Source organism: Pan troglodytes, chromosome 2 (genome assembly GCF_028858775.2).
Source record: "Pan troglodytes isolate AG18354 chromosome 2, NHGRI_mPanTro3-v2.0_pri, whole genome shotgun sequence".
Classification (NCBI taxonomy): Eukaryota; Metazoa; Chordata; class Mammalia; order Primates; family Hominidae; genus Pan; species Pan troglodytes.
The window spans coordinates 55,488,257-55,511,853 of record NC_086015.1 but is presented as its reverse complement, the minus strand read 5'-3'; the positions used below and the strand labels follow the sequence as shown (position 1 = coordinate 55,511,853).

General features: G+C 43.7%; 1 protein-coding gene across 26 annotated transcripts in view; it reads left to right on the top strand.

Moving 5' to 3' along the window:
• Positions 1-23,597, top strand: part of DCAF1 (DDB1 and CUL4 associated factor 1) — a 110,251-nt gene that overhangs the window by 27,778 nt on the left and 58,876 nt on the right. For 14 of the 26 annotated variants that reach the window (XR_010155218.1, XR_010155217.1, XR_010155221.1 and 11 more), the window contains 3 exons: positions 6,827-6,903; positions 10,937-11,010; positions 14,667-14,780. Coding sequence is in view for 11 of the 26 variants with exons in the window: in XM_016941181.3 (XP_016796670.3) it covers positions 6,827-6,903; positions 10,937-11,010; positions 14,667-14,780 (265 nt within the window). In the remaining 15 variants the exon portion in view is untranslated. Of the gene's footprint in view, positions 1-6,826; positions 6,904-10,936; positions 11,011-14,666; positions 14,781-18,306; positions 18,469-23,597 lie in introns of those variants that run through there. The other 12 variants (XR_010155230.1, XR_010155225.1, XR_010155229.1 and 9 more) reach the window with 2 other exon arrangements.

The following is a 23,597-nucleotide window of genomic DNA, read 5'->3' as shown; positions in this document are numbered from 1 at the left end:
GGTGTCAGAACTGTAAGAGGCACTTATCTGAACTTCACCTTCCTTATTTGTCACTCAAAGTATCTCTGAAAGATACATCATTAAATGATAGACATTCTCAGATTTACTTGCAAAAAACTGCATAGCGAGGCAGTGGAAACTTAGGTTAGAATCCTGGGTTTTGACTCCAATTCCAGTGTTGTTTTTTTTTCCCCCCAAGGCTGGAGTACAGTGTTGTGATCATAGCTCACTGCAGCCTCAACCTCCTGGACTCAAGTGATCCTCCCACCTCAGCCCTCTGAGTGGCTGGGGTGCATGCTACCATGCTCCACTAATTTTTGTATTTTTTTTTTTTTTTGTAGAGACGGGATTTTGCCAGGTTGCCCAGGCTGGTCAGTTTATTTTATTTTAATCAGGGGTAACTTCCCTCCTTCACCAAATTGTGGGTCTCTTTACTGGATATTTTCTAAAATAGTTCTAGGTTTTTTTTTTTTTTTTTTTTTTTTCTTCACTCATCTGGCTGCAGGTTTGGGTGTTTTAGTATATTCCATGAAGAGCAAATGAATTTTAGGCCTGTCTGCTCTTTTATTGACCGTTATTTTTATGATCTTTTGACAGTTTCGTAAGAACAGTGTATGTCATTTTGTAACTTGAATTCATCCTTTTATTAGCCTTTGACTTGATTCTGTTGAAAGGGGCTGGCTTTGGTCAAAGCTGTGCGAGTGGGCTTTTTTTTGTTTTGTTTTGAGATGGAGTCTCACTCTCGCTCAGGCTGGAGTGCAGTGGTGTGATCTCGGCTCTGCAACCTCTGCCTCCCAGGTGCAAGCAATTCTCCTGCCTCAGTCTCCCAAGTAGCTGGGATTAGGTGCCCACCACCAAGCCCGGCTAATTTTTTGTGTTTTTTTTAATAGAGACAGGGTTTCACCACATTGGCCAGGCTGGTCTTTTTTTTGAGACGGAGTCTGCTCTGTTGCCCAGGCTGGAGTGCAGTGGTGCGATCTCAGCTCACTGCAAGCTCCGCCTCCTGGGTTCACGCTATTCAGCCTCCTGAGTATCTGGGATTACAGGCACCCGCCAACACACCTGGCTAATTTTTTTGTATTTTTAGTAGAGACAGGGTTTCACCGTGTTAGCCAGGATGGTCTTGATCTTCTGATCTCGTGATCTGCCCGCCTCAGCCTCCCAAAGTGCTGGGATTACAGGCGTGAGCCACTACGCCTGGCCTTTTTTTTTTTTTTTTGAGATATAATTTATATACTGTAAAGTACTCTGCTAGATGGATTTTTTTTTTAAGACCATTATCGAGATCAAGTTATAGTAGAACTTGAGTACCAGATTGCACCCTCCTGCCTCATCCCAGTCAATAGTTACCCTAAATTAACTGTTTTTCCTATTTTTGATTCTCAGTTTTTTGTTTGTTTTGAGATGGAGTCTCACTCTCACCCAGGCTGGAGTGCAGTGGCTCGATCTTGGCTCACTGCAATCTCTGCCTCCCTGGCTCAAGTGAGTCTCCTGCCTCAGCCTCCTGAGTACCTGGGATTATAGGCGCCCGCCACCATGCCTGGCTAATTTTCGTATTTTACTAGAGATGGGTTTTACCCTGTTGGCCAGGCTGGTCTTGACCTCCTGACCTCAAGTGACCCACCTGCCTCAGCCTCCCAAAGTGCTGGGATTACAGGTGTGAGCCACTGCGCCTGGCCCGATTCCCAGTTTTTATGATGCCAATTACTCTTGGAAAATGAGAAGACTAAACAGAAGAAAAAAACCCCACAATTAACACCTAAAGAGCTCTTACTTGTCAGGTTTTATTCTAATTAACTGAAACCCAGGGAAACTCTGTAACGTAGAGACTATTATCTTGAGGCACAGAGAGGTTAAATAACTTACCCAGAGTGTCTCACACTGTGGAAGAGCTCAGATTTGAACCCTGAAAATCTGGCTCCAAAAGCCACCTTTTTTTTTTTTTGAGACATAGTCTCGCTCTGTCGCCCAGGCTGGAATGCGATGGCGCAATCTCGGCTCACTGCAAGCTCCGCCTCCTGGGTTCATGCCATTCTCCTGCCTCAGCCTCCCGAGTAGCTGGGACTACAGGCGCCTGCCACCATGCCCGGCTAATTTTTTGTATGTTTAGTAGAGACGGGCTTTCGCCGTGTTAGCCAGGATGGTCTTGATCTCCTGACCTCATGATCTGCCCGCCTCAGCCTCCTAAAGTGCTGGGATTACGGGCGTAAGCCACCACGCCGGGCCCTGGAGTGCAGCAGTTTTATCATAGCTTACTGCAGCCTTGAATTCCTGGGCTCAAGCCATCTTCCAGTCTCAGTCTCCTGAGTAGCAGGGACTACAGGATGTGTTGCCACCATGCCTGGCTAGTTTTTAAATTTTTAGTAGAGATGGGGGCGATTTCACTATATTGTCCAGGCTGGTCTCTAACTCCTTACCTCTAGTGATTTTCCCACCTTGGACTCCCAAAGTGCTGGGATTATAGGCATGAGCCACTGTGCCTGGCCCAGAGGCCATATTTTTAACTTCTCTGTTATATTTCTTAGTTTCAACTGAGGATACTAGTAGATCTTTTTGTTTTTTTTTTTTTTCTTTTTTGATACTAGTAGATTTTACAATATATAATTCTAAGTATATTTTGTGAAGCTGAGGTGGAAGTATTGCTTGAGTCCAGGAGTTCAAGACCAGCCTGGGCAACATAGCAAGATGCTATCTATATAAAAAATTAAAAAAATAGCCAGGTATAAGGCTGGGTGCAGTGGCTCACGCCTGTAATCCCAGCACTTTGGGAAGCCGAGGCAGGTGGATCATGAGGTCAGGAGTTAGAGACCAGCCTGACCAACATGGTGAAACCCCATCTCTACTAAAAATACAAAAGTTAGCCGGGCATGGTGGCATGTACCTGTAACCCCAGCTACTCAGGAGGCTGAGGTAGGAGAATTGCTTGAACCTGGGAGGCGGAGGTTGCAGTGAGCTGAGATTGCGCCACTGTACTCCAGCCTGGGCGACAGAGTGAGACTCCATCTCAAAAAAAAAAAAAAAAGCCAGGCATGCTGATTCACACCTGTAGTCCCACCTACTTGGGAAGCTGACGCAGGAGGATTGTTTGAGCTCAGAAGTTTGAGGCTGCAGTGAGGTACGATTGTGCCACTGCGCCACTGCAGTCCAGCCTGAGAGACAGTGAGACCCTGTCTCTTAAAAAAACTTAAAAAAAAAAAAAACCATCACCAACAAAAAAAACAAGTACACATACATTATTTTGTGTGATTGCCCTTTGTGTTAAAGAGAGGTTTCAGAGTTTAGAGGGAAAGGAAGAAAAAGCAGAAATACTTATGAAGCTTGATTAGAGTGGACCAGTAATTTTTGCAGAGAGTTTAACTCTTTTATATTTATTTAGTTATATTTTTGGGACAGAGTTTTGCTCTTGTTGGCCAGGCTGGAGTGCAATGGCACGATCTCGGCTCACCGTGACCTCCGCCTCCTGAGTTCAAGCGATTCTCCTGCCTCAGCCTCCCGAGTAGCTGGAATTACAGGCATGCGCCACCATGCCTGGCTAATTTTTTGTATTTTTAGCAGAGACGGGGTTTCTCCATGTTGGTCAGGCTGATTTCGAACTCCCAACCTCAGGTGATCCGCCTGCCTCAGCCTCCGAAAGTGCTGGGATTACAGGCATGAGCCACAGCGCCGGCCAGGAGAGTTTAATTCTTAAGACTGGAAGGGGCCAGATGTGGTGGCTCACACCTGTAATCCCAGCACTTTGGGAAACCAAGGCGGGCGGATCACTTGAGGTTAGGAGTTTGAGATAGCCTGACTAACATGGCAAAACCCTGTCTCTACCAAAAAAAAAAAATACAAAAATGAGCTGGGCATGGTGGCACATGCCTGTAATCCCAGCTACTCAGGAGGCTGAGGCAGGAGAATCGCCTGAACGTGGGAGGCAGAGGTTGCAGTGAGCCGACATCGTGCCATTGCACTCCAGCCTGGGTGACAGAGCGAGACTCCATCTCAAAAAAAAAGACTAGCAAGGCTGGGTGTGGTGGCTCAATGCCTGTAATCCCAGGACTTTGGTAGGCCAAGGTGGGCTTGAGCCCAGGAGTTCGAGGTCAGCCTGGGGAGCAAATCCCCAACTACAAAAAATTTTTGAAGTTAGCTGGGCATGGTGGTGTTCCTGTAGTCCCAGTTATTCAGGAGCCTGAGGTGGGAGGATCATTTGAGCCTGGGACGTTGAGGCTTCAGTGAGCCATGAGTCGTGTTGCTGCACTCCAGCCTGAGCAACAGAGTGAAACCCTGTTTGTTTTTTTTTTCTGGTTTTTGGTGTTTTTTTTTTTTTTTTTTTTTTTTTTTTTTTTGAGATGGAGTCTCATTCTGTCGCCCATGCTAGACCCTGTTTCTTAAAAAAAAAAAAAAAAAAAAAAGACTAGAAAGTATAGTGTCCTGGAAATAAGCACATAGGAGAGTTTGACTTAGGACAGAGCATGTTAGATGGAGAGTATGATAGTCTTGTATTGGCTTGTCATTATTATAGAGTGTCAGTCTTAGGTCACCCAGATAGTAATTTTTCTTGTTTTTTTTTTTTTTTTGTTTTGTTTTTGAGATAGAGTTTTGCTCTTGTTTCCCAAGCTGGAGTGCAACCTCCGCCTCCTGGGTTCAAGCGATTCTCCTGCCTCAGCCTCCCGAGTAGCTGGGATTACAGGCATGTGGCACCGTGCCCGGTTAATTTTGTATTTTTAGTAGAGATGGGGTTTCTCCATGTTGGTCAGGCTGGTCTCGAACTCCTGACCTCAGGTGATCGGCCCACCTTGGCTTCCCAAAGTGTTGGGATTACAGGCATGAGCCACTGTGCCCAGCCATTTTTCTTGTTTTATAAATAATGCATGAATAACCGGGCGTGGTGGCTCACGCCTATAACCAGCACTTTTAGGAGGCTGAGGCGGGCAGATCACCTGAGGTCAGGAGTTTGAGACCAGCCTGACCAACATGGAGAAACCCCATCTCTACTAAAAATACAAAAATTAGCCAGGTGTGGTGGTACATGCCTGTAATTCCAGCTACTCAAGAGGCTGAGGCAGCAGAATCGCTTGAACCTGGGAGGCGGAGGTTGTGGTGAGCTGAGATAGCGCCATTGCACTCCAGCCTGGGCAACGAGTGAAACTCCATCTCAAAAAAAAAAAAAATGCATTAATGAAACAGAACTTTTCATACATTCAGCAACATGGATGACTCTCAAAGCATGCTAGGTGAAAGTTAGATTTAAAAAGATTATATGGTTCAATTTATGTGAAAGTCTGGAACAAGCCAGACACAGTGTTGCGTGCCTATAGACCCAGCTACTTGGGAGGCTGAGGCAGGAGGATTGCTTGAGGCCAAGAGTTTGAAGCTGTAGTGTGCTATGTTTATGCTTGTAAATAGCCACTAGACTCCAGCCTGGGCAACATAGCAAGACCCCATCTCTACAAGAAAAAAAAGAAAACAAATTCTGGATCAGGCAGAACTCACCTGTAGTGAGAGAAAGCAGATGAACAGTTACTTGGGGCAGGGGTGGAGGCTTAGATGGTGGGAAGAATGTTACCAGCTGAGTTAATAGCACTGTAACCCTGAAACAGGAGTGAAATTGGGCTCTTTGAAGAACAGTGACCGAAGGTTAATGCAGGAGGGTGGAGGAGTGGAAGAAGTGGTCAGGAAGCAGCAGGCAGAAGCCAGATAATTGCAGGCCATAGTAGTACTTGGATTTAATTCAGGGTATTGTGGTAAGTCATTGGAAGTTGGAGAATGAATTGCATCAGATCAGACATGGAAGCAGGAAGCAAGGAGACTGGTAAAAAGACCATTGGAAGTAATCCAGGTAGTTGATGATGGTGGTCTGGATGAGGATAGGAGTGGTCAAGAATTAGAGAAGTGATGTGAGTCAGGAAGTACCTTGTAGTAGAGCTAACAGAAATTGTTGTGGGAGAGGGAGGAGAAAAGGAAGGTTTTTTTTTTTTGAGACAGAGTTTTGCTCTTGTTGCCCGGGCTGGAGTGCAGTGGCGCAATCTCTCGCCTCACCACAACCTCCGCCTCCCAGGTTCAAGTGATTCTCCTGCCTCAGCCTCCCTACTAGCTGGGATTACAGGTATGTGCCACCACGCCCAGCTAATTTTGTATTTTTAGTAGAGATGGGGTTTCTCCATGTTGTTCAGGCTGTTCTCGAACTCCCAACCTCAGGTGATCCTCCTGCCTTGGCCTCCCAGAGTGCTGGGATTACAGGCGTGAGCCATCACACCCGGCAAGAAAAGGAAGATTTTAAAGATGAGTCCTACATTTTTGGTTTCTGAGGTGAAGGTAATGTTATTTTTTGAAGAAGGGAAAGTTTATATAAGAATGAGTTTGGGGGCCAGCTGTGGTGGCTCACGCCTGTCATCCCAGCACTTTGGGAGGCTGAGGCGGGTGGATCACGAGGTCAGGAGATCGAGACCATCCTGGCTAGCATGGTGAAACCCCATCTCTACTAAAAGTACAGAAAGTTAGCCGGGCGTGGTGGTGGGCGCCTGCAGTCCCAGCTGTGCGGGATACTGAGGCAGGAGAATGGCATGAACCCGGGAGGCAGAGCTTGCAGTGAGCCAAGATCACACCACTGCACTCCAGCCTGGGCGACAGAGCGAGACTGTCAAAAAAAAAAAAAAAAAAGAATGAGTTTGGGAGAGGAAACTCTTTTATGAGATAATTGCTTAGATTTCTATGTACATCAGAAGAAATAGTCTTTTTCTAACTTTGCTTTTATTTTCTACCTTGACCGTTGAATTGACTGTTGTAGTGGTGGTCCATTTTTTTATGCTTGTCCAGAGTTGACCCCTTGTTCCCTTTGTGCTAGGATGTCTCAATTGATTGAAAAAGAAACTGAAGAGTATCGTAAAGGGGATCCAGACCCATTTGATGATCGACATCCTGGTAAGATTTGTGCTCTTAAGTGTGGGTCTTTTTTTTTTCTTTTAAGACACTTTTATTAAAGCGAGGGTCTTTTTTTTCTTTTCTAAAAAAGAAAAATTGCTTATGGGAAAATTTTTGAATTGAAATAGTGTCTTTTCTGGTAAGTTTTAAGACCTTTTATTTGTTAAAATGTTGCTCAAGGTGGAGCCAGTGAGGAAAAATAAATTTCTGGAAAAAATTGGAAATATTTTTGATATTTGCCAATCGAATATCACATAACTAACCTAAAGGAACAGAAGTAGGTGTACTTTAGTTAACTCAGTTGATATGATGACAAAGAATTAAAAAGAAAAATCGTCTTCCTTTCAGACTTTTTCTTTTTTGGAGATGGGTACTCACTCTGTTGCCCAGGTTGCAGTGCAGTGGCATGATCATAGCTCACTGCAGCCTGGATCTCCTGGCTCAAACGATCCTCCCACCTCAGCCTCTTGAGTAGCTGGGACTACAGGCGTGTGCCATCATGCCTGGCTGATTTTTAGTTTTTATTTTTTTGTAGAGATGGGGTCTTGCTTTGCTGCCCAAGTTGGTCTCGAACTCCTGGACACAAGCTATCCTCCCGCCTGGGCCTCCCAAAGTGCTGGGATTATAGGCATGAGCCACTGTGCCCAACCAACTTTTTTAAACCATAAAAACAAAAGGTGTTCTTCTCTGTGCCTTCATCTTTCTAATAATAATTATCCTCTAAATAATTATCCTTTTACTGTTGGGGAAATATAGTTGAGAAAGCATTCAGTGTCCTGCTTTTAGTTAGGAAGTTGATATTTGGAACCTTGACGCTTATGTCTGCTTTGGTGTCTTGAGAACTAAAGTATGCCTTCTCGTGTTAATTTGGTTTATTTTGGGCTTATTTATTTATTTATTGAGATGGCATCTTGCTCTGTCGCCCAGCCGGGAGTGCAGTGGCACGATCTTGGTTCACTGCAACCACTGCTTCTTGGGTTCAAGCAATTTTTGTGCCTCAGTGTCCCAAGTAGCTGGGATTACAAGCATGCACCACCACAGTCGGCTAAGTTTTGCACTTTTAATAGAGAAAGGGTTTCACCATGTTGGCCAAGCTGGTCTTGAACTCCTGACCTCAAATGATCCACCCGCCTCCACCTCCCAAAGTGCTGGGATTACAGGCGTGAGCCACTGAGCCTGGCCAATTTTGGGCTAATTAAAGCCATGATAGCACCTGCTTTGGTATGGAATTTGCTACAGTGGTACAGAATTATGAGGGACTTGAGACTGCCATTTTATGTTTACTGTAAGGTAGATCACCAGTGGGCAAAGCTGAAGTCATGCATGGGCCCATAGTACATGTAAGCTTGATAGCCTGAAGCAGTCCTCTGTGGAGAGGAGTCTGAAATTTTGGCCTGGCGCTGTGGCTCACGCCTGTAATCTCAGCACTTTGGGAGGCCGAGGCAGGAGGATCACCTGAGGTCGGGAGTTTGCGACCAGCTTGACCAACATGGAAAAACCCCGTCTCTACTAAATATACAAAATTAGCCAGACATGATGGCGCATGCCTGTAATCCCAGCTACTCAGGAGGCTGAGGCAGGAGAATCGCTTGAACCCAGGAGGCAGAGGTTGCAGTGAGCCAAGATCATGCCATTGAACTCCAGCCTGGGCAAGAAGAGCAAAACTCTGTCTCAAAAAAAAAAAAAAAAAAAAAAATTTGTGTGTGGAAAAAGAATGTGAATGAGTGCGAGTTATAAAAATAAGGACATTGTATATTCACCTGAATGTTCCAGGGTTTACTGCTATTTCTTATACTTTTGTTCTCACATGTAAGCTAGGCATTTCAAATTGAGAGTCTAGTTGCTTATGTGATGTTATCTGCTGCTGTTGTCCTGGACATCCCTACTTGTGACTACAGAGGAATATTCACCATTTAACCCACATCTTCAATAACTCAAATCAGAGCATGAAGAAGTATGAAAGTGAATGTGAAATCAGAAATTAAGTTAATGCATAGGATTATGAAAAGCATTAAAAGATAGATAATCATGCTGAATGTCATTGCCTGGAGATGGATTAAATGGCAACGAGGAAGAAGGGAGAGACAGAGAAAGATATGACATTTTTCAGTAGAGCTTACAAAGCAATTTTTTCCTCTTAATGTTAAGCAATATTTGTCAGTGGCATTATTTCTTTATTAAAAATAAGGATTTCAGTTTCATGATTTATAAACAGCTAACATTAGGTAACTACGGTCCTTGTTTGTTTTTGTGATACTTTTCTCTGATGTTTCTTTTTGTGAATTACTTTGAGATACTAATTAACAGCTTGGTAAAAACATATCAGCAGCTCACATCTTGTCTTCATTCTCTATTGTATGTTTTGACTAAATTTGCCTCTCTAAATGCTCTGAAAGAAAGGAAATGAAATAAAATAGAGGTTTCTGTTTTAAAAACAAACCAGGCCGCGTGTGATGGCTCATACCTGTAATCCCAGCACTTTGGGAGGCTGAGGCGGGCACATCACCTGAGGTCAGGAGTTCGAGACCAGCTTGGCCAACATGGTGAAACCCCGACTCTACTAAAATACAGAAATTAGCTGAGCGTGATGGCAGGCACCTGTAATCCCAGCTACTCGGGAGGCTGAGGCAGGAGAATCGCTTGAATTTAGGAGGTGGAGGTTGCAGTGAGCCAAGATTGAGCCACTGTACTCCAGCCTTGGCGACAGAACAAGACTCCATCTCAAAACACAACAACAAACCAGTAATTCTCCCTTCCATCAACTAATTCTTTTATCGTTAGGCTATGCATTGAGTTGATCCTAGGCCCCTGGCCTCCTTTCTTTCCACAAGAGCTAAGTTAAGATGGGCAAGGTTATTGTATCTTTAGGGTTAGTGATTGCTTGGTGGAATTCACCCCTGTCACCCTGACCCAGGGTGTCCTTACATGTTTGAGCATGCATCTCTGTTGCTGTTGTCATTGTAGTGGAAGGAGAGGTTGGACTTGGAGCCAGTCTTCTCCAGGCCACCCATCAATAGAAGCATGCTTCCTACCTTTTTATGGATGGGGAGTCAGAAGTTTTCTCTCTCTTAGGTTCCTTTATGATTCTTTTGTAGACCTTGTATACTCTTGGTGATGCTCATCTGGATCTAGTGCTCATTTGTTTAATTCAGCAGTGCTGTATAGGCAGTATGCTAGGAGATGGGAAGGCTAGAGAGCAGTGTCTCAAGTTTTTACATTGTTATTTTTAAATTATGTTTCTTTTTATATATATATATTTTTATTATACTTTAAGTTCTAGGGTACATGTGCACAACGTGCAGGTTTGTTACATATGTATACATGTGCCATGTTGGTGTGCTGCACCCATTAACTCGTCATTTGCATTAGGTATATCTCCTAATGCTGTCCCTCTCCCCTCCCCCCACCCCACAACAGTCCCCGGTGTGTGATGTTCCCCTTCCTGTGTCCGAGTGTTCTCATTGTTCAATTCCCACCTATGAGTGAGAACAGGTGTTTGGTTTTTTGTCCTCGCGATAGTTTGCTGAGAATGATGGTTTCCAGCTTCATCCATGTCCCTTTTTATTTTTATTTTTTTCGAGACGGAGTCTTCCTCTGTCACCCAGGCTGGATTGCAGTGGTGCAATCTTGGCTCACTGCAACCTCCGCCTCCTGGGTTCAAGCAATTCTCCTGCCTCAGCCTCCCGAGTAGATGGGATTACAGGCGCCCGCCACTGCACCTGGCTAATTTTTGTATTTTTAGTAGAGACGGGATTTCGCCATGTTGGCCAGGCTGGTCTCAAACTCCTGACCTCGTGATCTGCCCGCCTCAGCCTCCCAAAGTGCTGGGATTACAGGCATGAGCTACTGCGGCTGGCCTAAAGCATGTTTCTTATGTAATCTAATTTAGCACAATAATCTTTTGTTTCTGATTATTTTTGCTGGCATTTTATTAGTGCTTATAAAAACCCAGGTGCCTTTCCAGAGGTCTAAGTTGCTTGACTGGGATGACTTACTCATTCCTTTGTTTGTTCCTCCCCTCTTCTCTTGGTAGGTCGAGCTGATCCAGAGTGTATGCTGGGCCACTTGCTGAGAATACTCTTCAAGAATGATGATTTCATGAATGCAGTAGGTTTGCTTCTTACTTTTCTCCAGCGATTATCATCTGTAGATGCTGTATCTTTATTGTTTTTTTGTGAATAGTTTGCCTTCTCCTAAGGCCTTGACAAAGTTGGGAGTAGAGTTTTTTGCCAAAGTCCTGGTTGTGGCCATAATGCTTTCTCTTTGGTATGTACTTTGATATTGGTGAGGCCTCCCAAGGTATCTACGCTCATTCTTGGGCAAAATGATTTTGAATTTGAGAATATAGGGGCCCTCTTCAGTTTTTCAATGGAAAAATAAGAGTGATGCATACAGCATGATTCTGCACTGACACTGTGGGGTATGCATTGGGCATGTAGAGGGATAGAAAGGTGCTTTCTGTCTATCTTGAGGAGGATGTGAGGAGTAAATAAGAATATACATATTTTACTCAGCTCCTGAACATAGTAATTGCTCAACAAATTGTGGCTGATAGGTTTGTTTTTGAAGGTGGGATGGCATGATGCTTGAGAACGTGGGCTTTGGGGGTCCATGTTTTGGATTTAAATCCAGCTCCATAGTTCACTGACAGACTTAAGCCTCTTCAAGCTTTATTTTCTCACTGCCTTCTTTTTCTTTTCTTCCTTTTGAGACAGGGTCTGGCTCTGTTACTCAGGCTGGAATGCAGTGGCACAATCTTGGCTTACTGCAACCTCTGCTTTCCGGGGTCAGGTGATTCTCCTGCCCCAGGCTCCCAAGTAGCTGGGACCACAGGTGCCTGCCAACCACACCTGCCTTATTTTTTTGTATGTTTAGTAGAGATGGGCTTTCACCATGTTGGCCAGGCTAGTCTCAAATTCCTGACCTCAAGTTATCCACCCACCTTGGCCTCCCAAAGTGCTGGGATTACAGATGTGAACCACTGCACCCAGCTGCAGCCTTATTTTTCTAGTCTATAAAATGGAGTTAATAGCATTTAAAACCTTTTTTGTACTCCTTGAATGAAATTAAGCATGAAGGTGCTTGGCAGAGAGCCTGGCACACAATGAAGGCCCAGTAGGTATTAGCTAGTATTATCATTTATTTATTTGCTTATTTATTTTTTGAGACAGAATTTCGCTTTTGTTGCCCAGGCTGGAGTGCAGTGGTGCGATCTCGGCTCACTGCAACCTCTGCCTCCTGGGTTCAGGTGATTCTCCTGACTCAGCCTCCCAAGTAGCTGGGACTACAAGGGATGCACCACCACGCCAGGCTAATTTTTGTATTTTTAGTAGAGACGGGGTTTCTCCATGTTGGTCAGGCTGGTCTCAAACTCCTGACTTCAGGTGATCCACCTGCCTCGGCCTCCCAAAGTACTGGGTTCACGGGCATGAGCCACAGCACCCAGCCAGTATTAGCTATTATTATCTGTATTATGTTGACTTCTAGATTTATTTCTATATCACCAATGTCTCTTTCTTAGTTTCAGATCACTTCTAGACATTTCCTTCTGGGTGTCTCCCATATACACCTCGAATTTTACGTGTCTGACCATTTTCTCCATAATCTGTTTCTTTTGTTCTCTAGCTCAGTAACGATGTCCTTGTCTAGTCAGCTATAAAGTGTCCTTTACGCCTCCAAGCTCTCTTATACAGTGAACTTACAGATGTTATTACTCCCTTCACCTTAAACTTCACAAATCCCTCCAGTTCTGTTCTTGTCACCAGACCCCAGTTTAGCTAGACCACCGTTTAGCCAACAATTTCTCACTTGGTTACTGAAATAACATCTTCACTGGTTTCTTCTTGTCTTGTCCTCCTCTAATTCATTCTTCACTTTATAGCCCAGAAATTATGGTACCCTCTTGCTTAAAATCCATTAATGGCTTTCTATTACCTTCAGGACAAATTTTAAGTTTCTTAGTTTGGTGTAAAAACCAAATCTGTCTCTGAACTTTGTTCTCTGCAGTTTCAGTTCTTGCCTTCTGGCCCTCCTCTCCTCCAACGTTTCCTTAGATACTTCCTTCTCGTCTTTTACATCCCGGCTTGGAATCACTTCTTCTCTTAAGCCTTCTCTGATTCTTCTTCAGGGGTCTTGTGCCCTCCTAGGGGCTTCGGTAGCATCCTTTACTCATGGTATTACTTGTTTTCCCAACTGTCACCTCTATTGAATTACACATCTTTTTTTTTTTTTTTTTAAGACAGCATCTCACGCTGAGTGCATTAGTACGATCACTCACTGCAGCCTTGACCTCCCATGTTCAAGGATTCTCCTGCCTCAGCCTCCTGAGTAGCTGAGACCACAGGCATGTGCCACCATGCCTGGCAAATTTTTTGATTTTTTTTGTAGAGACAAGATTTCACTGGGTTGCCCAGGCTGGTCTTGAACTCCTGGGCTCAAGCCATCCTCAGATTTTGGCCACCCAATGTGCTGGGATTACAGGGATGAGCCACCACACCCGGCCTGGATAATGAATCTTGGGACCCAATGTGCTGGGATTACAGGGATGAGCCACCTCACCCAGCCTGGATAATGAATCTTGGGATGGTGGGACTGTGTCAATAATTATTTACTGTTATATGCCCAGCACAGAACATAGTACCGCTTAATATTAGAGATTCAGTAAATATTAACTAAGTGCCAAATGGAGACTTTTATTAATACATATTATTGTATTAATTATATATATAATTTATTATAAAATTTGAGTTTTTCATTAACCATTGTCAAGAATATGGAGCTCATATTGCCCTGCTTATACTTTTAAAAAAGTGTATATGCAGTGGTGTGGGGGCCAGATGTGATGGCTCATGCCTGTAATCCCAGTACTTTGGGAGGCTGAGGTGGGAGGATCACCTGAGGCCAGGAGTTAGAGGCTAGCTTGGGCAACATAATGAGGCCCCGTCTCTACTAAAAATTAAAAAATTAGATGGACATGGTGGTGTGCACCTGTGGTCCCAGCTACTTGGGAGGCTGAAGCTGGAGGATCACTTGAGACTGGGAGGTCGAGACTGCAGTGAGCCATGCTTGTGCCACTGCACTCCAACCTAAGTGACAGAGTGAGACCCTGTCCGTAAAAAAATCATTAAAAATAAAGTGTATATGGAAGGGGATAGGTTTATTTGTGGCATTTGTTTTTGTTTTTGTTTTGTTGTTGTTGTTGTTGTTGTTTTGGAGACAGGGTCTCACCGTTGCCCAGGCCTGAGTGCAGTGGTGATTAGGGCTCACTTCACCCTTGACATCCTGGGCTCTGGGCATCCTCCCACCTCAGCCTCCCATGTAGCTGGGACTACAGGCATGTGCCACCATGCTTGGCTAATTTTTGTATTTTTGGTAGAGATGGGGTTTTGCCGTGTTGTCCAGGCTGGTTTCAAACTCCTCAGCTCAAGTGATCCTCCTGCCTTGGCTTCCCAAAGTGCTGGGATTACAAGTGTGCATCACTGGCATCAGCGTTTGACCTTTTATTTCTATGATTGCTGAGTTGTTTTGGGGGGATTTGGCTTTAAAGCTGCAGAAGAAATTATGTGTGGTATCATCATGGCTCAGCAGGATCATAAGTGTTTATAATAATTAAAGGTTTAATTAGTAAAAGTTTAATTAGTTACATACAGTCTTCTTTCATACCCATTAAGAAAGTAATGGGAATATGTTGAGGTTTTATTAGATGTCCTTAATTTGACTGGGTTGAATTTTAGATGAACAATATTTCTTTTTTTTCTTTACAGCTGGTGAATGCATACGTGATGACAAGCCGAGAGCCCCCTTTAAACACTGCAGCTTGCAGACTCCTATTAGACATCATGCCAGGGCTGGAAACTGCTGTCGTCTTTCAAGAAAAGGTACTTAGTGAAAAGTAAAGTCATAATTTTATTTTGTAATTGAATTATGATGTATTTGATTTGTCTTTGTGGTTAAAATCATTGTTACAGTTTTTGTTATTCATATAGTAATATATGTTATAAAAATCTAAGAAATCCTGACAGGCAATAATAAAATTATTTATTTTTTATTATCATTTTTTAAATTGAGATGGGGTCTTGCTGCATTGCCCAGTGAGCAACTGGGCTCAAGTGATCCTCCTACTTTAGCATTTCAGATTGCTGGGATTATAGTCGTGAGCCTCTGCGCCCAGCCAAAAATTTAAAAATAGTTATTTTGACAAATACTTGTTGCTTGGGTGCTATAGTTTTTTTTTTTTTTTTTTAGATGGTGTCTTGCTTTGTCACCCATGCTGGAGTGCAGTGGCACGATTTCAGCTCACTACAACCTCTGCCTCCCGGGCTCAAGTGATTCTCCTGCCTCAGCCTCCCAAGTAGCTGGGATTACAGGCGCCCACCACCATGTCCACTTAATTTTTGTAATTTTAGTAGAGATGGGATTTCACCATGTTGGTCAGGTTGGCCTCGAACTCCTGACCTCAGGTGATCCACCTGCCTCGGCCTCCCAAAGTGCTGGCATTACAGACGTGAGCCGTCGCACCTGGCCAGTATTTTTAATTTTATTTTATTTACTTTCGTTTTTTCATTTTTTGAGACTGAGTCTTGCTCTGTCGCCCAGGCTGGAATGCAGTGGTGCAGTCTTAGCTCACTGCAACTTCCTCCTGGGTTCAAGCAATTCTTGTGCCTCAGCCTCCTGGGTACCTGGGATTACAGGTGTATGCTACCATGCCTGGCTAATTTTTGTATTTTTAGTAGAGACAGCGTTTCACCATGTTGGCCAGGCTGGTCTCAAAACTCCTGTCCCAAGTGTTCCACCCTCCTTGGCCTCCCAGAGTGCTGGGATTACAGGCATGAACTGCCACACCTGGCCATTATAGAATTTTTTTAAATCTTGAGATTATATGTTGTGTGGTTTTTTTTTCTTTTCTTTTTTTTTAAATTTTATTATTATTATACTTTAAGTTTTAGGGTACATGTGCACAACGTGCAGTTTTGTTACATATGTATACATGTGCCATGTTGGTGTGCTGCACCCATTAACTCGACATTTAGCATTAGGTATATCTCCTAATGCTATCCCTCCCCGCTTCCCCCACCCCACAACAGTCCCTGGTGTGTGATGTTCCCCTTCCTGTGTCCATGTGTTCTCGTTGTTTAATTCCCACCTATGAGTGAGAACATGCGGTGTTTGGTTTTTTGTCCTTGCGATAGTTTGCTGAGAATGATGGTTTGCAGTTTCATCCATGTCCCTACAAAGGACATGAACTCATCATTTTTTATGGCTGCATAGTATTCCATGGTATATATGTGCCATATTTTCTTAATCCAGTCTATCGTTGTTGGACATTTAGGTTGGTTCCAAGTCTTTGTTATTGTGAATAGTGCAGCAGTAAACATACGTGTTAATGTGTCTTTATAGCAGCATGATTTATAATCCTTTGGGTATATACCCAGTAATGGGATGGCTGGGTCAAATGGTATTTCTAGTTCTAGATCCCTGAAGAATCGCCACACTGACTTCCACAATGGTTGAACTAGTTTACAGTCCCACCAACAGTGTAAAAGTGTTCCTGTTTCTCCACATCCTCTCCAGCACCTGTTGCTTCCTGACTTTTTAATGATTGCCATTCTAACTGGTGTGAGATGGTATCTCATTGTGGTTTTGATTTGCATTTCTCTGATGGCCAGTGATGGTGAGCATTTTTTCATGTGTTTTTTGGCTGCATAAATGTCTTCTTTTGAGAAGTGTCTGTTCATATCCTTCGCCCACTTTTTGATGGGGTTGTTTGTTTTTTTCTTATAAATTTGTTTGAGTTCATTGTAGATTCTGGATATTAGCCCTTTGTCAGATGAGTAGGTTGCAAAAATTTTCTCCCATTCTGTAGGTTGCCTGTTCACTCTGATGGTAGTTTCTTTTGCTGTGCAGAAGCTCTTTAGTTTAATTAGATCCCATTTGTCAATTTTGGCTTTTGTTGCTATTGCTTTTGGTGTTTTAGACATGAAGTCCTTGCCCATGCCTGTGTCCTGAATGGTATTGCCTAGGTTTTCTTCTAGGGTTTTTATGGTTTTAGGTCTAACATTTAAGTCTTTAATCCATCTTGAATTAATTTTTGTATAAGGTGTAAGGAAGGGATCCAGTTTCAGCTTTCTACATATGGCTAGCCAGTTTTCCCAGCACCATTTATTAAATAGGGAATCCTTTCCCCTTTGCTTGTTTTTGTCAGGTTTGTCAAAGATCAGGTAGTTGTAGATATGCGGCATTATTTCTGAGGGCTCTATTCTGTTCCATTGGTCTATATCTCTGTTTTGGTACCAGTACCATGCTGTTTTGGTTACTGTAGCCTTGTAGTATAGTTTGAAGTCAGGTAGCGTGATGCCTCCAGCTTTGTTCTTTTGGCTTAGGATTGACTTGGCAATGCAGGCTCTTTTTTGGTTCCATATGAACTTTAAAGTAGTTTTTTCCAATTCTGTGAAGAAAGTCATTGGTAGCTTGATGGGGATGGCATTGAATCTATAAATTACCTTGGGCAGTACGGCCATTTTCACGATACTGATTCTTCCTACCCATGAGCATGGAACGTTCTTCCATTTGTTTGTATCCTCTTTTATTTCATTGAGCAGTGGTTTGTAGTTCTCCTTGAAGAGGTCCTTCACATCCCTTGTAAGTTGGATTCCTAGGTATTTTATTCTCTTTGAAGCAATTGTGAATGGGAGTTCACTCATGATTTGGCTCTCTTGTTTGTCTGTGTTATTGGTGTATAAGAATGCTTGTGATTTTTGTACATTGATTTTGTATCCTGAGACTTTGCTGAAATTGCTTATCAGCTTGAGGAGATTTTGGGCTGAGACGATGGGGTTTTCTAGATATACAATCATGTCATCTGCAAACAGGGACAATTTGACTTCCTCTTTTCCTAATTGAGTACCCTTTATTTCCTTCTCCTGCCTGATTGCCCTGGCCAGAACTCCCAACGCTATGTTGAATAGGAGTGGTGAGAGAGGGCATCCCTGTCTTGTGCCCGTTTTCAAAGGGAATGCTTCCAGTTTTTGCCCATTCAGTATGATATTGGCTGCGGGTTTGTCATAGATAGCTCTTATTATTTTGAGATAGGTGCCATCAATACCTAATGTATTGAGAGTTTTTAGCATGAAGGTTGTTGAATTTTGTCAAAGGCCTTTTCTGCATCTATTGAGATAATCATGTGGTTTTTGTCTTTGGTTCTGTTTATATGCTGGATTACATTTATTGATTTGCATATGTTGAACCAGCCTTGCATCCCAGGGATGAAGCCCACTTGATCATGGTAGATAGTCTTTTTGATGTGCTGCTGGATTTGGTTTGCCAGTATTTTATTGAGGATTTTTGCATCGATGTTTGTCAAGGATATTGGTCTAAAATTCTCTTTTTTGGTTGTGTCTTTGCCAGGCTTTGGTATCAGGATGATGCTGGCCTCATAAAATGAGTTAGGGAGGATTCCCTCTTTTTCTGTTGATTGGAATAATTTCAGAAGGAATGGTACCAGCTCCTCTTTGTACCTCTGGTAGAATTCGGCTGTGAATCCATCTGGTCCTGGACTTTTTTTGGTTGGTAAGCTATTGATTATTGCCTCAATTTCAGAGCCTGTTATTGGTCTGTTCAGAGATTCAACTTCTTCCTGGTTTAGTCTTGGGAGAATGTATGTGTCGAGGAATTTATCCATTTCTTCTTGATTTTCTAGTTTATTTGTGTAGAGGTGTTTATAGTATTCTCTGATGGTAGTTCGTATTTCCGTGGGATCGGTCGTGATATCCCCTTTATCATTTTTTATTGTGTCTATTTGATCCTTCTGTCTTTTCTTCTTTATTATTCTTGCTAGCGGTCTATCAATTTTGTTGATCTTTTAAAAAAACCAGCTCCTGGATTCATTAATTTTTTGAAGGGTTTTTTGTGTCTCTATTTCCTTCAGTTCTGCTCTGATCTTATTTCTTGCCTTCTGCTAGCTTTTGAATGTGTTTGCTCTTGCTTTTCTAGCTCTTTTAATTGTGATGTTAGGGTGTCAGTTTTAGATCTTTCCTGCTTTCTCTTGTGGGCATTTAGTGCTATAAATTTCCCTCTACACACTGCTTTGAATGTGTCCCAGAGATTCTGGTATGTTGTGTCTTTGTTCTCATTGGTTTCAAAGAACATCTTTATTTCTGCCTTCATTTCATTATGTACCCAGTAGTCATTCAGGAGCAGGTTGTTCAGTTTCCATGTAGTTGAGCAGTTTTGAGTGAGTTTTTTAATCCTGAGTTCTAGTTTGATTGCACTGTGGTCTGAGAGACAGTTTGTTATAATTTCTGTTCTTTTACATTTGCTGAGGAGAGCTTTACTTCCAACTATGTGGTCAGTTTTGGAGTAGGTGTGGTATGGTGCTGAAAAGAATGTGTATTCTGTTGATTTAGGGTGGAGAGTTCTGTAGATGTCAGTTAGGTCCGCTTGATGCAGAGCTGAGTTCAATTCCTGGGTATCCTTGTTAACTTTCTGTCTTGTTGATCTGTCTAATGTTGACAGTGGGGTGTTAAAGTCTCCCATTATTATTGTGTGGGAGTCTAAGTCTCTTTGTAGGTCACTAAGGACTTGCTTTATGAATCTGGGTGCTCCTGTATTGGGTGCATATATATTTAGGATAGTTAGCTCTTCTTGTTGAATTGATCCCTTTACCATTATGTAATGGCCTTTTTTGTCTCTTTTGATCTTTGTTGGTTTAAAGTCTGTTTTATCAGAGACTAGGATTGGAGCCCCTGCCTTTTTTTGTTTTCCATTTGCTTGGTAGATCTTCCTCCATCCCTTTATTTTGAGCCTATGTGTGTCTCTGCATGTGAGATGGGTTTCCTGAATACAGCACACTGATGGGTCTTGACTCTTTATCCAATTTGCCAGTCTGTGTCTTTTAATTGGAACATTTAGCCCATTTACATTTAAAGTTAACATTGTTGTGTGTGAATTTGATCCTGTCATTATGATGTTAGCTGGTTATTTTGCTCGATAGTTGATGCAGTTTCTTCCTAGCGTTGATGGTCTTTACAATTTGGCATGTTTTTGCAGTGGCTGGTACCGGTTGTTCCTTTCCATGTTTAGCGCTTCCTTCAGGAGCTCTTTTAGGGCAGGCCTGGTGGTGACAAAATCTCTCAGCATTTGCTTGTCTGTAAAGTATTTTATTTCTCCTTCACTTGTGAAGCGTAGTTTGGCTGGATATGAGATTCTGGGTTGAAAATTCTTTTCTTTAAGAATGTTGAATATTGGTTCCCACTCTCTTCTGGCTTGTAGAGTTTCTGCAGAGATATCAGCTGTTAGTCTGATGGGCTTCCCTTTGTGGGTAACCTGAGCTTTCTCTCTGGCTGCCCTTAATATTTTTTCCTTCATTTCAGCTTTGGTGAATCTGACAATTATGTGTCTTGGAGTTGCTCTTCTCGAGGAGTATCTTTGTGGCGTTCTCTGTATTTCCTTAATTTGAATGTTGGCCTGCCTTGCTAGATTGGGGAAGTTCTCCTGGATAATATCCTGCAGAGTGTTTTCCAACTTGGTTCCATTCTCCCTGTCACTTTCAGGTACACCAATCAGACGTAGATTTGGTGTTTTCACATAGTCCCATATTTCTTGGAGGCTTTGTTCGTTTCTTTTTATTCTTTTTTCTCTAAACTTCTCTTCTCGCTTCATTTAATTAATTTCGTCTTCCATCACTGATACCCTTTTTCCAGTTGATCACATCGGCTACTGAGGCTTCTGCATTCGTCACGTAGCTTTCTGTGCCTTGGTTTTCAGCTCCATCAGGTCCTTTAAGGACTTCTCTGCATTGGTTATTCTAGTTATCCATTTGTCTAATTTTTTTTCAAAGCTTTTAACTTCTTTGCCATTGGTTCGAATTTCCTCCTGTAGCTCGGAGTAGTTTGATCATCTGAAGCCTTCTTCTCTCAACTCATCAAAGTCATTCTCCGTCCAGCTTTGTTCCATTGCTGGTGAGGAACTGTGTTCCTTTGGAGGAGGAGAGGTGCTCTGATTTTTAGAGTTTCCAGTTTTTCTGCTCTGTTTTTTTCCCATCTTTGTGGTTGTAGCTACCTTTCGTTTTTGACGATGGTGACGTACAGATGGGTTTTTGGTGTGGATGTCCTTTCTGTTTGTTAGTTTTCCTTCTAACAGACAGGTCCCTCAGCTGCAGGTCTTGTGGAGTTTGCTAGAGGTCCACTTGAGACCCTGTTTGCCTGGGTATCAGCAGCAGTGGCTGCAGAATAGCCGATATTGGTGAACCACAGATGCTGCTGCCTGATCATTCCTCTGGAAGTTTTGTCTCAGAGGAGTACCCGGCCGTGTGAGGTGTCAGTCCGCCCCTACTGGGGGGTGCCTCCCAGTTAGGCTACTTGGGGGTCAGGGACCCACTTGAGGAGGCAGTCCGCCTGTTCTCAGATCTCAAGCTGCATGCTGGGAGAGCCACTACTCTCTTCAAAGCTGTCAGAGAGGGACATTTAAGTCTGCAGAGGTTACTGCTGTCTTTTTGTTTGTCTGTGCCCTGCCCCCAGAGGTGGAGCCTACAGAGGCAGGCAGGCCTCCTTGAGCTGTGGTGGGCTCCACCCAGTTCGAGCTTCCGGGCTGCTTTGTTTACCTAATCAAACAACTAACTCAGCATTGGCGGGCGCCCCTCCCCCAGTCTCGCTGCCTCCTTGCAGTTTGATCTGGGACTGCTGTGCTAGCAATGAGGGAGACTCTGTGGGCATAGGACCCTCTGAGCCAGGTGAGGGATGTAATCTCCTGGTGTGCCGTTTTTTAAGCCCGTTGGAAAAGCGCAGTATTAGGGTCGGAGTGATCCGATTTTCCAGGTGTTGTCTGTCACCGATTTCTTTGACTAGGAAAGGGAATTCCCTGACCCCTTGTGCTTCCTGGGTGAGGCGATGCCTCGCCCTGCTTCTGCTAGCACACGGTGCACTGCACCCACTGTTCTGCACCTACTGTCTGGCACTCCCCAGTGAGATGAACCCGGTACCTCAGTTGGAAATGGAGAAATCACCTGTCTTCTGTGTTGCTCGCACTGGGAGCTGTAGACGGGAGCTGTTCCTATTCGGCCATCTTGGCCCCTCCCCCGGATCTTTTTTTTTTTCTTTTTTTGAGACAGAGTCTTGCTCTTGTCACCCAGGCTGGAGTGCAGTGGTGTGATCTTGGCTCACTGCAACTTCTGCCTCCCAGGTTCCAGTGATTCTTTTGCCTCAGCCTCCCAAGTAGCTGGGACTACAGGCTCGTGCCACCATGCCTGGCAAATTTTTGTATTTTTAGTAGAGATGGGGTTTCACCATATTGATCAGGCTGGTCTTGAACTCCTGACCTCGTGATCTGCCTGCCTCAGCCTCCCAAAGTGCTGGGATTACAGGTGTGAGCCACCGCGCCCAGCCTTTTTTTTGAGATGGGGTCTTACTCTGTTGCCCAGGCTGGAGTGAAGTGGTGAGATCACCATGGCTCACTGCAGCCTTGACCTCCTGGGCTTAAGCTGTTCTCCCACCTCAGCCTCCTGAGTAGCTGGAAGTATAGGCATGTGTCACCATGCCCGGCTAATTTTTAAATTTTTTTGTAGAGACGAGGTCTCACTGTGTTGCCAGGCTAGTCTCGAACTTCTGGGCTGAAACCATCTTCCTGCCTTGGCCTCCCAAAGTGCTGGGATTACAGACATGAGACACCATGCCTGGCCTATGTGTTTCTGGAATGGATTTATAATGTCAAACTCTTACTCTTGATGAGTGATCTTCCCAGTGATAAAGAGCTTTGTATTTGAGGAAGCCTTTCTTTCCTATTCTTCGTGGTATTTAGTATTCGTGTAGCTAATACTACAAGATCTCTTTTGTGCTGTGTTTTGTTGTAGGGGCTTGGAATATTTTGTTAGCAACATGAGAGCTTTACATTCATGTAGGTGTTTGGGGGTGGGCAAACAAAAATAAACTGATAATTTCAAATAAGAGTAAGTGTTAGGAAGACAAGCAAATGTTAAATTGATAGTGACTATGTATGTATGCTTCAACTATCAAAAATTACGGGCTGGTTAGGCCGGGCGTGGTGGCTCACGCCTGTAACCCCAGCACTTTGGGAGGCCGAGGTGGGCAGATCACGAGGTTAGGAGATCGAGACCATCCTGGCTAACACAGTGAAACCCCGTCTCTACTAAAAATACAAAAAATTAGCCGGGCGTGGTGGTGGGCGCCTGTAGTCCCAGCTACTCGGGAGGCTGAGGCAGGAGAATGGTGTGAACCTGGGAGGCGGAGCTTGCAGTGAGCCGAGATTGTGCTACTGCACTCCAGCCTGGGCGACAGAGCGAGGCTCCGTCTCAAAAAAAAACAAAACAAAACAAAACAAAAATTAGGGGCTGGGTGTCGTGGCTCAAGCCTGTAATCCCAGCACTTTGGGAGGCCGAGGCAGGTAGATCACTTGAGGCCAGTAGTTTGAGATCAGTCTGGCCAACATGGCAAAACCCTGTCACTACAAAAAAATACAAAAATTAGCCGGGTGTGGTGGTGTGTGACTGTAGTCCCAGCTCCTTGGGAGGCTGAGGCATGAGAATCGCTTGAACCCAGGAGGTGGAAGTTGCAGTGAGATAAAATCATGCCACTCCACTCCACTCTGGGTGACAGAGTGAGACTCCATCTCAAAAAATAAATAAATAAATAAATAACAGAGAAAAATTAGGGCCAGGTGAGTTGGCTCATATCTGTAATCCCAGG